The sequence below is a fragment of the Amphiura filiformis genome, chromosome 17 (genome assembly GCF_039555335.1).
Source record: "Amphiura filiformis chromosome 17, Afil_fr2py, whole genome shotgun sequence".
Classification (NCBI taxonomy): Eukaryota; Metazoa; Echinodermata; class Ophiuroidea; order Amphilepidida; family Amphiuridae; genus Amphiura; species Amphiura filiformis.
In genome coordinates this window covers 54,323,861-54,339,859 of record NC_092644.1, presented here as the reverse complement: position 1 = coordinate 54,339,859, position 15,999 = coordinate 54,323,861, and the positions used below count along the sequence as shown (strand labels likewise).

Sequence of the window (15,999 nt, the reverse complement as noted above, 5' to 3'; positions counted from 1 at the left end):
ATAACTTGATGGGAGCAGTCCAGAATGAGCTGGAGCAGAAGATTCTGGTTGCTGAAGACTGTGTCAACTTCACTTTGAGAGCAGATCATGAGCAGCTCGTGCTTAAGCAGTTTCATGTAGTAAGATCTCTGTTGGTTGAGTTCGGTGCATCTGATAAGAAAGTGACATCTGTCTTCGGGTTCTATCTCACACATCAGACAAGTGTCATTGGTCTTGTACTGGTTGAACTTAGCTCTGTTGCACTTCTGTAAATTCAATAAAGGTAAACAGCTAAGGGGCTGTGCAATGAGCCCTGAGGTGAGGGTAAAATTGGGGGGGGGGGGCAAGAAAGTTTTGGTGAGCTGAAAGGGGGGATCCCCCAATATTTTGCCAGGGAAAGGTCCATACAATCACCCTCCCCCAATGTTGACGCCTGAATGTTGGTTTCTGACCAAATTAACTTTATATTTGGCCATTTTAGCCCCCAAAGCCCAAATTTGTATGCACTACGCGCACTGATTTATTCCACTTTTGCACAATATTTCATCAGTTTAGCTTCAAAACTGGCAAAAATTTTTGCGCGAATTAGTGCCATAAACTAATTTTCTTTTGCCAAAAGGTGCCGGATTCACTATATTATTTCAAGAATTTTTTTACCAACCCAATACCACCCCACCCAAAAAAAAAATAAATATACGCCATTGAAACCTGCACATGGGCTAATTGCATATAGGCCTATTGTAATTAATTTTGTAGTCAAGAAAATTGTAAACCATCATTGATAAAACACACAAAAAAACACCTTGATACTTTTGCAAAATTATATTTTCCATTGTCCCGTCTATTGTGAACTTTTGGACAGGCAATGCAGATTTTGGGACAGGGTTGGCATGGGACGAGTTAGTCTAGACCGAGCAAAACAAAATAATGGAGTGCGGATAGGCTCTACACAGACTTTATACCGAGCGAAAATTGTGCTTCCTTTTTAATGCCTCAAAAATCAGCTACAGAAGATTGCAATCGAGACTACGTACAACATAGAAGCGAGAATGGCGACAGACACAGCACAGAAGAAACTCCAAGGAGAATTGGAGAAATTCAAAGCTGTTCAAAAAGGTAATCGAAGTAACATGTATATAAGATTTCATTTTATCTGGTTTGCCAGTGATTTGGTCAATGTAAGTCTTGAAGTTGGTGTACATTTCATTCATGCATTGTGCCACCATTATGCCACCCATGCCTGCTGAATTCTGCACCAAGTTCTCAATTTTACTAGATCGTGGCTGCACCTTAATATTTTTACAGAGGCCGTTCTCGTGTGACCAACTCCTCTTATGAAGAAATTGTTTCATTTATATGTTAATATTAATATCACTACGTCATATATTAGGGACTGCAGAAGTCTACTGAGCATGTCTACTGAGCATAGTCAATTTCCCAATACAAAAAATGGTGTAAAATAATGCATCAGAAAAACTGGCATTTTTAGCATTTTACTGAAATCCTGAGCTGATTTAAGGCAAATTACCGATTTTAAATGGTTACTGGTCACCACCAAATGTCAAAAATTTCAGTAAAACACATCAGCGATTCCCTAATGAGGTCAATTAAATTGGAAAATAATTATTTTTCCAATTAAGGGGTTTTGCTGTTCATCCATGTCAACGAATACAAAAATTTTGGAAAGAGCATGGCCAAATTACTCAGAAAATGTTTTTGAATTTTGAAAATCGGTTAGCTAAAAATAGCTAAAACGGAAATTGTAAAGTGCCATAGTGTTATATAGCAAACTTTATGTTGTTTACTTCTTGTTTACTTTTGTTTATCGAAACTTTGCAAGCCAACATACTCAATACTAAAGCAAATTTGAGCAATTTTCTGGCACTAATATATTTGCTGGATATAGCACTTTCATGTTGACAAGAAAAAAATAAATTGGATTCACATTTAATTATGTAATAGTCGTTTAAATTTGTTTACTTAATTTGTTTACTTGTAAATAGTTTTCTTTTGTGTTTCAATGGGTTATGCAATGAGTTAAAAAATTCAAAACCAGGAATGAGGTTCTATTTTGCATACAAAACATAATTTCAATCAATTTAGAAATAAACAGTACCAATAAATGCTAATTAAGCAATGTTAAGGTAAAATGCTAATTAAGTTGTTTACTCTTTGTTTACATGACAACAACGCACAATTCAAACAAAAATTCAACAAACCGAAGTTACGACTTTAATGTATGCACTTTCTATGATCTGTTGCGCAGGAGACAGCAAACTTTATTGGATATTGCCCTACATACAGGCATTTGAATTTGTTTACCTTTTTGTTTATGACTATGCTCATGTGCTAGTCCAGAAATAACCAATATAGAACCTGTTTTTATGCTAATAATTTCCCAAAATTGCCATAGACATTTTGACTGAAGAAAGTGCCTCCATGCCGAAGTTCAACGGGTCATATCTGCAGAACGATATGAGGTACAGAGGTGATTCAAGCATCAAAATGCTCAGAATTTAACATTCTCTTGCATAGAAGAATTCTAACTGAGTTCAGACACTGCCAAATTTTTGGTGTGTGGTCCCTACATATATTTAGTAGAGCAACAGCAAGGGCGGATCCAGGATTGCTTACCCCGGGGTGCTTTAAAAAATATCGTAAACAAGTAAAAAAATATGCGCGAAGTGTGCATCGCGTCGCGCTTGCGCGACGTAGGCGGGTGTCTGAAGGTGGATGTGCCCCCCCTCAGAAGTAAGAAACTTTTGAAAAATGAAGACCTAATTGAAGCGATTTGAGGACCATTTTGTCACTATATAGTGTGTAAAATTTTAGTTTGAACATGTTGAAAAAGCCGAAAATTTGTGAAATGACGGGGCATGGAGCCTTTCGTGGACAAGTATTCTTACAGGCCTATATATTGTTTTAAACATAAATTGGTAAAATTTATGTCGAAAGCAGAAGCAAAAATGACCACTTGTTTATGCACTACGCAGGGGGGTGTCTGAGGGGGATGTTCCCCCCTCTCTGAAGTTGGAAATTTTGCAAAATGAAGACCTACTTGAAGCGATTTGGTGGACCATTTTGTCACTATATAGTGTATAAAATTTTAGTTTGAACATGTTGAAAAAGCCGAAAATTTGTGAAATGACGGGGAAGCCTTTTGTGGACAAGTTTCCCCTATTCTTATAGGCCTATATATTGTTTTAAACATAAATTGGCAAAATTAATGTTGAAAGCAGAAGCGAAAATGGTCACTTGTTTATGCACTACGCAGGGGGGTGTCTGAGGGGGATGTTCCCCCTCTGAAGTTGGAAAATTTACAAAATGAAGACCTACTTGAAGCGATTTGGTGGACCATTTTGGCATTAATAGTGTGTAAAATATGTTAGTTTGAAAAAGCCGACAATTAATTTGTGAATGACGGCCCGTCCATGAAGCCTTTCGTGTACAAGTTTTCCTTATTTAATATTGTCGTCTCATTTTGGTGACAAAATGTGATAGGCCCTTCATATCATACTTCCGATCGACTCGGTTCTGCGGTTTTTTAGGCATGAACCTCAATTACGTACAATTTAAATTTTTCTCTCCTCCTTTTCTCTTCTCTTTTTCTCCTTTTTTTTAGCTTTCCCCTTTCTCTTCTCTTCTGTCATTTTCCTTTTTGGTGGGAGGGGGCCCGCCCAAACCACGCCTGCTGTAAAGTTAGTGACCAATACGGGGTCCAATGTTGGAAGGGGGCATCGTCCCATTGCCTAGAGAAATTTTGCATTTCTGAACTCAATTCACGCGATTTGGTGCGTACCTTTTCCTTTCTTTCTTTCTCTCTTTCTTTCTTTCTTTTTTCTCTTTTTTTTTGCGATTCATACCCGGGTGCTGCAGCCACCAAAGCACCCCCTGGATCCGCGCTTGAGCAACAGGACTAATGTCATGAATCAGAATCAAATGACCTTAAAAAGGTCATGTTTATTGATGATATATACCCAACATACAGGTTACACCCATCGAATCATCGAATGTGTGTCATCAGCCCTCAGATCGGCCCTCAGACTGTTTTCCATGGGTGACTGTAGGAACCCATGGATTCGATCCATGTACATACAGGTGTAATCAAAGTACAAAACACATAGTACATAAAAATACATAGATAGATAAAAGATAATTACAATATATAAAATAATGTACAAAGAAATGATACTTATCTTAAGTACCAGTAGCACCGTTACGAATGTCAAAGGCGGCATTTATGTATGTAGCTATACCATTTTTATAATATCATAATCTTTCTTTAGCACTCATTAAATCAATAAAAATACTCTCATCAGAGTTATTATCGCCAGTAATATAAGCATCTTTAACCTGAGTAAATAAAATTTGTCTAGGATTATCGTAAGCATACATGAGCTGGAGTCTGGCGTCTCTTCTTCTGTCTTGTAACGCTTCCCATCCCAGCTCTCTGATCATTTCTGTGACACTGCTGAGTTGCTTGTAGTCATTCATACAGAATCTTGCTGCCTTTCTCTGCACGGCCTCGATGGCTACGATGTCCTTCTTTTTGTACGGGTCCCATGAGCATCCAGCGTATTCCAGGATTGGTCTTACCAGCGTTCTATATGCTGTCTCTTTCATTTCTCTCGGGCAAAACTGCAAGTTAGGCTTGAGGAAACCTAGAACCTTGTTGGCTTTGGATGTCAACTTCTGGTTTTGAACCTTCCAGCTCATCTTGCTATCAATTTCAACACCAAGGTATGGGTGAGAGTCTACCTCTTGCATCGGTTGTCCACAGAAGTTGTAACTTCTGTCAGGCGCTTCTTTCTTAGTTGATAGCTTCATGACTGAACACTTGGCTGGGTTGAATGACATCTCCCATTCCTCTTGCCACTTTTCCAACTGATGTAAATCTTTCTGTAGCATGTCCATCTCTCTAAGGGTCTTCCCAGATGTATTATGACGCAGTCATCTGCAAATAATCTTGCAGTACTTCTGATGTCCAGAGGTCATTTATGAATAACAGGAAGAATAGGGGGCCTAGAACTGTGCCCTGAGGTACACTAGAAAGCACCTCTCTTGGTGCCGATACCATGCCGTTGCATACCACCTTCTGAGTTCTTTCAGTCAAGAAGTGTCTAATCCATTTCAGCAGAGATCCTCTGATACCATGGTGATCAAGTTTGCCAAGGAGTCTCTCGTGCAGGACCTTGTCAAATGCTTTGGCAACATCTAGGATGGCCATATGAACTATCATCGTTCTCCATACTTCTAGTAAGGTCATGAGTGGTTAACACTAGTTGAGTGACAGTGGAGTGCTTGGCTCTGAAACCATGTTGGTTGTCCACCAAAATATTTTGTTTCTCCAGGTGTTTCATAACATGTGAGTGGATTATGTGCTCCAGAATTTTACTCACCACACATTTTGAGAATCCACGGCAGTATACCAGCTGGGCCAGGGGCCTTGTTTGGTTTCAGGTTGTTAATCTGCTTCAGCACGCCTTCTTCACCAATCCGGAAATCTGGAATGTCAGGGGTGCTACTTCTTCCCAGTGATGGTATTCGGCTCATCTGTCTTCTTTGGTGAATACACCTGCAAACTGGTTACTAAGGGCTTCAGCCTTACCAAGATCATCACTGATTATTCTATTGTTGACTTTCAGATCAGCTACTCCTGTATCTTCCTGGCGGATCTTCTTTATGAAGGACCAAAAGGCCTTTGGATTTTCCTCCATAGAAAGTGTTAGCTTACCCACCATATACTCTCTTTTGGCGTGGTTCAACTCTCTTTTGACAGTTCTACAGAAAGTTGTATTCTTCCCAGTCTTTCTGATCGCCAGTTCTTTTGGCTTTACTGTACATTCTACCCTTCTTCTTGCATATTCTCCTGTGTGTTCTAGTAAACCAAGGAAGATCTCTTCTGTTGGATGACATTTTGGTAAGTATCAGAAGGATGGTCCACAATAGCGTGATTCACGTAACATGAATAGGGATTAAAAACTTGCTGTCAAGTAGAACCATGTGCTTCTTTTGTCCAATTTGCCATCAAGATTTCATATGGAAATAGTTCAGACCCAGAACACGATCATGTCAGAAATTAATAATTTGTTCTGGAACTGATTATTCGGACTAGTCATGAATGATGTTTCGTGACTACATGCCAGATGACAGATCGTCAATTTCTGGAAATTTTTTGGGCTGTGCAATGAATAATTGCCAAAATGGATTCGATCCATGTACATACAGGTGTAATCAAAGTACAAAACACATAGTACATAAAAATACATAGATAGATAAAAGATAATTACAATATATAAAATAATGTACAAAGAAATGATACTTATCTTAAGTACCAGTAGCACCGTTACGAATGTCAAAGGCGGCATTTATGTATGTAGCTATACCATTTTATAATATCATAATCTTTCTTTAGCACTCATTAAATCAATAAAAATACTCTCATCAGAGTTATTATCGCCAGTAATATAAGCATCTTTAACCTGAGTAAATAAAATTTGTCTAGGATTATCGTAAGCATACATGAGCTGGAGTCTGGCGTCTCTTCTTCTGTCTTGTAACGCTTCCCATCCCAGCTCTCTGATCATTTCTGTGACACTGCTGAGTTGCTTGTAGTCATTCATACAGAATCTTGCTGCCTTTCTCTGCACGGCCTCGATGGCTACGATGTCCTTCTTTTTGTACGGGTCCCATGAGCATCCAGCGTATTCCAGGATTGGTCTTACCAGCGTTCTATATGCTGTCTCTTTCATTTCTCTCGGGCAAAACTGCAAGTTAGGCTTGAGGAAACCTAGAACCTTGTTGGCTTTGGATGTCAACTTCTGGTTTTGAACCTTCCAGCTCATCTTGCTATCAATTTCAACACCAAGGTATGGGTGAGAGTCTACCTCTTGCATCGGTTGTCCACAGAAGTTGTAACTTCTGTCAGGCGCTTCTTTCTTAGTTGATAGCTTCATGACTGAACACTTGGCTGGGTTGAATGACATCTCCCATTCCTCTTGCCACTTTTCCAACTGATGTAAATCTTTCTGTAGCATGTCCATCTCTCTAAGGGTCTTCCCAGATGTATTATGACGCAGTCATCTGCAAATAATCTTGCAGTACTTCTGATGTCCAGAGGTCATTTATGAATAACAGGAAGAATAGGGGGCCTAGAACTGTGCCCTGAGGTACACTAGAAAGCACCTCTCTTGGTGCCGATACCATGCCGCTTGCATACCACCTTCTGAGTTCTTTCAGTCAAGAAGTGTCTAATCCATTTCAGCAGAGATCCTCTGATACCATGGTGATCAAGTTTGCCAAGGAGTCTCTCGTGCAGGACCTTGTCAAATGCTTTGGCAACATCTAGGATGGCCATATGAACTATCATCGTTCTCCATACTTCTAGTAAGGTCATGAGTGGTTAACACTAGTTGAGTGACAGTGGAGTGCTTGGCTCTGAAACCATGTTGGTTGTCCACCAAAATATTTTGTTTCTCCAGGTGTTTCATAACATGTGAGTGGATTATGTGCTCCAGAATTTTACTCACCACACATTTTGAGAATCCACGGCGGTATACCAGCTGGGCCAGGGGCCTTGTTTGGTTTCAGGTTGTTAATCTGCTTCAGCACGCCTTCTTCACCAATCCGGAAATCTGGAATGTCAGGGGTGCTACTTCTTCCCAGTGATGGTATTCGGCTCATCTGTCTTCTTTGGTGAATACACCTGCAAACTGGTTACTAAGGGCTTCAGCCTTACCAAGATCATCACTGATTATTCTATTGTTGACTTTCAGATCAGCTACTCCTGTATCTTCCTGGCGGATCTTCTTTATGAAGGACCAAAAGGCCTTTGGATTTTCCTCCATAGAAAGTGTTAGCTTACCCACCATATACTCTCTTTTGGCGTGGTTCAACTCTCTTTTGACAGTTCTACAGAAAGTTGTATTCTTCCCAGTCTTTCTGATCGCCAGTTCTTTTGGCTTTACTGTACATTCTACCCTTCTTCTTGCATATTCTCCTGTGTGTTCTAGTAAACCAAGGAAGATCTCTTCTGTTGGATGACATTTTGGTAAGTATCAGAAGGATGGTCCACAATAGCGTGATTCACGTAACATGAATAGGGATTAAAAACTTGCTGTCAAGTAGAACCATGTGCTTCTTTTGTCCAATTTGCCATCAAGATTTCATATGGAAATAGTTCAGACCCAGAACACGATCATGTCAGAAATTAATAATTTGTTCTGGAACTGATTATTCGGACTAGTCATGAATGATGTTTCGTGACTACATGCCAGATGACAGATCGTCAATTTCTGGAAATTTTTGGGCTGTGCAATGAATAATTGCCAAATGGCGTGCCAAAAAATGCTTGCCCCCTCCCCCTCGGTTTGCCAAAAATTGCTTGCCCCCCCTGCCTTTTTTGGTTCGCCAAAAATTTCTTGCTCCCCCCATTTTACCCTCCCACCAGCATTGTTGTAGAGTTCTTTTTGGCAACAGATTACAGAATTTGTATATGGTACAAATGCGCGCTAAGCGTGCGAAAAATGTTGCCATTTTGAAGCTAAAGTGATGAAATATTGTGCAAAAGGGGAATAAATTCGTGCGTAGCTCGAAAAAATTTGGGATTTGGGGGCTAAAATGGCTAAATATGAGGCTAATTTGGTCAGAAATCCACATATGAAGAGCTTTGTTTCAAAACCCCTTAGATCCACTTGAGCAATTTTGAGAACACATCAAAATATCATTTAAAAAATCACTGATATAAGGGGTTTTCAACAAAAGCAGTTTATGGGGATGCTCATCATACCCAAGCATCCCGCCAAAAACTGCTTTTGTTGAAAACCCCCATATATAAGTACTTTTTTTGATGATTTATTGATGTTATCTCAAAATTGCTCAAGTGGATGTAAGGGGTTTTGAAACAAAGCTCTTCATATACAGGCGTCAACATTGGGGGGATGATTGTATGGACCATCCCCCCCTGGCAAAATATTGGGGGGATTTATCCCCCCATCCCCCCAGGATCTACGCCTATGCCCACCAGGGCTCACAATTATTGCACAGCAGGTCGGGGTCAATAAAGATCAAACAGGAGTCAAAAGTCAAATCATCCCAATCCTGTTTTGCAGCCTTGGGCTCAGATAGCGACATTTTCACATATTTTTTGTGGGACCTGAGAGCACATCAGACGCACCAATTGCAATTTGTTGATGAATGTCCTTTTTTAAATTTGCGATATAAAGGATAGGAGTGTTCATAAATACTTTGGTGGGGGGTGGAAAAGTTGGAACCTTGGATGAAAATTTTTTGATCCCCCTAAAAAGAGTGGATTTTTTTTGATCCCCCCTTTTTATGGTCTAAATTTTTTTTGACCCCCCCCCCTTCATGTCCTAAAAATAAAAAAACCAAAATTATACATCATTATTAACAGAGGCATAGATTTATTTTTGGCATTGGGGTTGGAGACAATTTCTTGAGTCCAGTGAATCCAGCACCTTTTGCCGACAAAATAAGTTTATGGTACAAATGCGTGCAAAGCGCGTAAAAAAATTTGCCATATTGAAGCTAAACTGGTGAAATATAGCACAAAACTGGAATTAATTTGCGCAAAGCGCAAAAAATTGGCGCTTTTTAGTTTTAAATGACAAAATATGGGGTTAATTTTGGTTAAAAACCCATATACAGGCGTCAACATTGGGGGGATGGGGGGGGGGCCATCCCCTATCAAAATATTGGCATCCCTGCATGCCCTGGGATCTACCCCAATAATTAACTCATTAGCTAAAAATTACCGCTTGGAGTTATTACTCATTAATATTGGAGCCATAGTGTTACACCCAAATTGTAAAGTGTGCACATTTTGTTGATTTGTAGCTTGAGATTACAAAATTGAACACTTATTTTCCACCCCCCCCCCCCCCACCAAAGTATTTATGAACACTCCCTAATACAAATTTTATGGCAAATTATTAAAATTGACATTTTGGATATTAACAGTCGACCTGGGAGAAAATTATCAGTTTGGGGGAAAAAATGTACATATCTTCAATACGAAAGGTCAAAAATTTCAATAGATGGTCGGCTTTTCATCCCAGCTATGTATACTATATCATTCAATTTATAAAGTTTACAAGGACTGTTAAATTTCAAAAATTTCAATTTGTAAGAATTTGGCATAAAATTTGCATAATATTGTGAATTAAAAAAAAACCTATTTGATATCATCAGGACATACCTCATATTCAGAATGCAAATTGGTGTGTCTGATGTGCTATCAGGTGATTCAGGTCCTACAAATAATACTGCGTGGGAGGTGGATGACCGACCCCTTAAGGGGGTACTACACCCCTGTGGTAAATTTGTGACTATTTTTGCATTTTTCTCAAAAATTAATAACACACTGGTCACAAAAGTTATGTATATTATTGGGGCAAGGAATCCAATTACTAGTATTCGGTGACTCAAGACAAGCGGTTCAGTAAATATGGTAGGAAATGAGGTACATCCTAGCGGTACCTCATTTTCTATCATAAGTATCGAACCGCTTGTCTTGGGTCACTGACATTTCAGTGTAGTAATTGGATTCCTTGCCCCTATAATATACATAACTTTTGTTACCAGCATGTTGTTAGTTTTTGAGAAAAATGCAAAAATAGTCACAAATTTATTGAGGAGTGTAGTACCCCCTTAATGAAGGGGATTGATAAATTTGTTTAGGAAGATAATTAATGTGATTTGAAACCCTTTCCATACTTTTAGAGATAGATTGGTCACTATACACATTCTCACTATTATTAATACCAGGTCCAGGTTCCTTCTCAATTCAATATTGTCTACGCATTTTTAACTGGAGTCAAACTTTGACAATGACGTAACTTTGTTACGGTACGGAAAGCACTGCATGACATTTTCTGGTTTTCAGTTTTGGCTTTCTGTAGTTCAAGGCTTTGATTTGATATAAAATGACATGATTTGATAAAAAATTTAAAAATCTGAACAGACCTCTCTATAAACTAAACTGCCAGTTTATTATTGATATTTGATGGGACAAGCCATAGCTATAATCTGACTTTTCATTTTCCTGTTTCAGACTATCAGAAAGCTCTGGCAGCAAGACAGCAATTAGATGCTCAGCTTAGTGAAAACAACATTGTCAAGTCGGTAAGTTGGAAATGTGTGAAGACTACTGTATCCACCTAATAAGCATTCGGGAGCATAAGCCTGGATAAGCTAGTCCCTTTCTTGACGGGGAGCTTATTAAAATGAAGAACTGCCAAGTAAAAATTTGGAATGTACTTGCATAATGATTTTTAATGAATAAACATACAGCGTATCTATCTGAAGGGAAAATCATCAGGTCAAAGGTCATTTGAGGTCAAAAAGTTTGTAAATTAAAATTTGGTCTTAAATGAACAGTTCAAATTCTATTAAGCTACTTGCAGGTTCGCCATTATGCACTATGTGCGGGAGAGCCTCGAACTGGCAGCATACATGAAAGGAAGAATTATGTAACCTTACACAGAACGGTATGACTAGTTCAATTCCCATTCATGTATGCTGCCAGTTCGAGGCTCTCCCCACACATAGTGCATAATGGCGGAACCGTGCAAGTAGCGAATTGCAACCAAACTTAGGTTATAGCTGCTCTATGGGAGTGGAACCCTCATCTATTAGTGGTGTTCAAGGTCATAAACTGAGGTCAAAGATCATTTGAGGTCAACAAGTTTAAATTTGGTCTCATATGAACAGTTCAAATCATATTGCAACCAAACTTGGGTCATAGCTGCACTATGGGAACCCTCATCTATTGGTGGTGTTAAAGGTCACCTATGGAGGTCAAAGGTCACTTGAGGTTATGTTTGTTTGTTTACCACTCATAAAGTTTGACATTTAGCTGTTACCAAATCGCCCCATGGTGGAGGCATCCCAATCAACGCCTTGTGTCAAAAACCGAGACATTTCTAGTTTTTTACATAACTTGAGGTGTCAAACCCAGAATCTATCTATGTAAATTACATTGTATGATAACTATCAATTATTTCTTGTTTGTTTTGCAGGAGTTAGAGGAATTAGAAACTGAAGCTCAAGTATACAAGATGATGGGCCCGGTTCTTATAAAACAAGATGTAGATGAAGCCAAACAGACAGTTAAAAAGAGAATAGAATACATTACTGGGGAATTGTAAGTAGATTCATTGTAAATAGAAAGCCAAATATTACTTCTACGCTACTCAATTTTGATACACTCACCGGAGCGCTTTCACCAAGTCAACCGGCGTCTTCAGCAGATGTTATTGCTCTGAAGATTTTTGTGGCTAGTGAGTAGTACTAGGACACCTCCGATGACTCAGGTTGACCCGTTGAAAGTGCTCCGGCGAGTGTACCAAATTTGTGTAGCGTAGAAGTAATATTTTGCTTTCTATTTACGTTTACCGCTACGTATGAATATTCATCATTAGATTCATTGTAGTTTGTATGCACACATGTAGGGCCTACTAGGCTTGTATAAAAGACTATTCATAATACATTTATTGAAAACTTATTTAGCATAAAACCAGAGATCATGACTATTGTCTACAAATACACTACTGGTAGGGAATAAACTACATTTGTAGCATGATTGTGTGTTTATCCGGGTCAAACTCTTATCCCATTGAATTTTTTTCAGTGATTAGAGCGACATTACTCGGCTCTAGCTAAAAGTGAGGCCAAGTAACCAGACTCTACCTTAATTTTAGGTGATTCATTACAACTCTGGTACATGATGTCTCAAAATTATAAAACTATATTTTGAAGTCTGGTACATAATTCCTCAATCGCTCTCAGTATCAGACCATTCAGTATCAGTTAAACTTAAAGATTGGAGTTCACTGCCTAGGACTTGTTATGTTAGCAATGTTAGAAGCATCTACATGTAGGTCTTGTTTAGTTCAAGCAACCAAATCATTTGGGGACAAGAAGGTCTAAAAACAATGTCTGCAGTTTTAGGAAAAGCAGGTTGTGATCTCTGTCCTGGCTTTGACAAATTTGTCCCCGTACATTTTCTGATAGTTATTTTTCTGTCCTTTTGACAATATTCTTCAAAGGCAATGCACTTTGTTGCACAGCTAACTATGTCAGAATGTTACTTGGTCAGAATATCAAATATCAAGTATGGCAGTACATGTGAAATTTTATACAGGTGTTCCACATTTTTATTCTTTGACCGATGTGTAATCTTTTTTATTCTGTACTATTTGCTCTTTCAGAAAACGGCAAGAGACCAATATCAAAGATCTAGAGAAACAACAAGATTCATATCGTGAGAAATTATCCAAGCTTCAACAAGAGTTACAAAAAGCACAAATGAAACAAATAGGTGTCAAATCATAGCGACATTGTCAATTTGTAGAACAGTTAGTAGTCATCTTTTTTATGTAAGATAATAATTATATAGAGTGAATTTGTTAGCTTGGTATTTGCATTGCATGTCATGCTCCATGCCTTAGTGATGTAACATACATAGTGGGTCACAGCAAGCAAGTATGGAGCATTAAAAAAAAAAGGTACTATCCAGCAGTTTGTGTGATCAAAAGAAGTCTGGAACCAGCCCTTTTGGTCAGGGTTAATCATGAATGTGATATTCAGCAGTATACATGAGGAAGGTAATTGCCCCAGACATAGGCAAATGTCACATCATTTAAACTTAAGGGGGTACTACACCCCTGGCCAATTTTGTGCCTATTTTTGCATTTTCCCCAAAAATTATAGCGCATTGGTTACAAGTAAGATATGTATATTATAGGGGCAAGGACTACAACTACTGCACTGGAAGTTTTATTTCAGCACAGACAACAGTTGTGGAGTTACAGTCAAAAATGAGGGAAAACCCAATATTTGATCAATAAATCAACAACTACTTGCCTTGAGTTGCTGAATTTTCAGTGCAGTAGTTGTAAGCCCCTATAATATACATATCTTACTTGTGACCAATGCGCAATAATTTTTGAGAAAAATGCAAAAATAGGCACAAAATTGGTCAGGGGTGTAGTACTCCCTTAAAGCATTCTTTTGTGTCAATTTTAGGTGCAGTTAGGAGAACAGGTGGTTGAAGAATAATAGATATTTGTGTCAAAATTGACAAATATTAAAGCAGCCATCATTTTTCCGGGTTATATATGATAATGGGAATGAACATGCATCGAGGCAACTGTACTGATGAATGAATGCCTTTCAGCACCAAAAACCAATTGTTGCAGTGTTTTGCTTCATGTTTGATGCTGGGTGACTGCTCCATGTAAGCAATTAAAGGAGGACTCCGGCAATCATAACATTATGCCTTATATTTTAGAAAAATAATTATCAAGCACAACTCACATTGTTTTATGTAAAACAAACTCATATTGACCATAAAAACAGTCGGCTCTCAACACGCGATATTCAAAATTCCCACGCCGAAATTGTCTAAGTGCAATGACGTAATGGTTATTTGTGTTCAATTGTCGTCAGCCTTCATTGTATTACTGGGGCGTCATTGCACTCGGCGCCGGGAAGTTTGAATATCGCATGTTGAGAAACGGATGTTTTATTAGTTTTATGGTCACTATGAGTTTGTTTTAAATAAAACCATGTGATTCGTGCTTGATAATTATTTTCTAACATATAAGGAATAATGTTGTGATTGCCGGAGACTTCCTTTAAAGAAAGTGGTTTATCACTTAATTATTTATTGTAATTGTCCCTTCAAATACGTAACCAAACAGCTCTTTTAGAGCACTTTTTGCAAGCCCCAGCGGTTTAGCAAAATGTAAAGCCTATTTAAATGAGAAGAAACAGAATATTGTCATAACCAGTCTGTTTTTACCTTAAGTTTGTAAGAGAAACATAATATTACTCTGTACCTCTGTACTTAGATGAGCAGCTAAACAAATGTCAACAGAACGTAAAAAGAACTTGTATCTTTGTAAATGTGAGGTCAGTTATGGCCATTTGTGTATTTTTTCCACATATTTTGCGCTAGTTGTATAATACAGCTGCCAGCTAGGAAGTTTAAGCCTTGTAATTTGAATGAATACATATTATAGTATTCAGCAAGATCCTTCAACATCGCCAATTGGCTCTGTTTATAGTGTAAACACAAAAGTGGAGTTCTTATTGGCTCATTGAATCACGTCATCATCACATTAGCCCGGGCACATCGGTACCTCATTCACCGAACAAGCTGCATAGCATTGTGTGACCCAGACGTGATCTAGTTCTTTTTATGTGATGATCACGAAGAGCAGTTGGCCAGTGCTGAAGGACCTTGTTTAATACTATAATGCTGGTGGCAGGGCTCGAATTTTGAAGTAACTGCTACCCAATTTTGCATTTGTATAGCACTTTTTATAGTGCTTTAGTATAATATGGAAGTATCCTGATTATGATGAATTAGCCAAGAACTGCTATGCAAAATTTTAAAACAAATTCGAACCCTGGCTGGTGGTCAAGTTTTGAAGCATTGTAACTGGTCCAACCTGTGGCAAAGGCAAGGTGTTAACATGTTAAACCTGAGCCATGATAAAAATTGATCGGTATTCCCCTTTGAAATGGATATAATAGGTATGCAAGGCTAGTGTAGAAGTTTATTCATGCACATTTTTTACAATGTTATCAATTTGTTTTATGGTGCATTTGTTTTTATTTACATTGATGTGTTTATTGTGTTGCAAAAAAATAAATAAATAGTGCTGTGTAACTGATTTGGCTTCATTTAGTTGTTTCTTATGAATATGAATAGACATCTATATCAGTGATTTAGTCTAATTAGTCACCCCTGCACACTTTATTTTTCAACCAATTTTGCAGTGGACAAAACTGAAATGGAGGACGAAACTGAAATCTTGGCTAGGTCTTTTTATGGGCCCTAATCTCTCCCCTCCAAAGTTGGGGGTGAGGTCCCCACACAATGTCCCCAGTTACTGGCAGTGTGAGGGGAATCGTTTTTACCTTCGCCTGTGGAACGTTTTCCCCTGAGAGCTATTCAAGGTACGCCAACAAGTTAATCGGCGAGATTGAGCA

General features: G+C 38.5%; 1 protein-coding gene across 1 annotated transcript; it reads left to right on the top strand.

Moving 5' to 3' along the window:
- The first annotated feature begins 942 nt into the window (after positions 1 to 942).
- Positions 943 to 13,425, top strand: LOC140137990 (prefoldin subunit 6-like). Its single transcript, XM_072159819.1, has 4 exons — positions 943 to 1,095; positions 11,051 to 11,121; positions 12,018 to 12,142; positions 13,209 to 13,425. Exons 1-4 carry the CDS (start codon positions 1,029 to 1,031, stop codon positions 13,330 to 13,332), a joined length of 387 nt encoding a protein of 128 aa, XP_072015920.1. The 5' UTR covers positions 943 to 1,028; the 3' UTR covers positions 13,333 to 13,425.
- Positions 13,426 to 15,999: the final 2,574 nt, after the last annotated feature.

Coding starts and splice junctions, on each gene's coding strand:
- LOC140137990 (XM_072159819.1), top strand. CDS start 1,029: ATGGCGACAGACACAGCACAGAAGAAACTCCAAGGAGAATTGGAGAAA. Junction 1,096..11,050: donor ATTCAAAGCTGTTCAAAAAG/GTAATCGAAGTA, acceptor TTCCTGTTTCAG/ACTATCAGAAAGCTCTGGCA. Junction 11,122..12,017: donor AAAACAACATTGTCAAGTCG/GTAAGTTGGAAA, acceptor TTTGTTTTGCAG/GAGTTAGAGGAATTAGAAAC.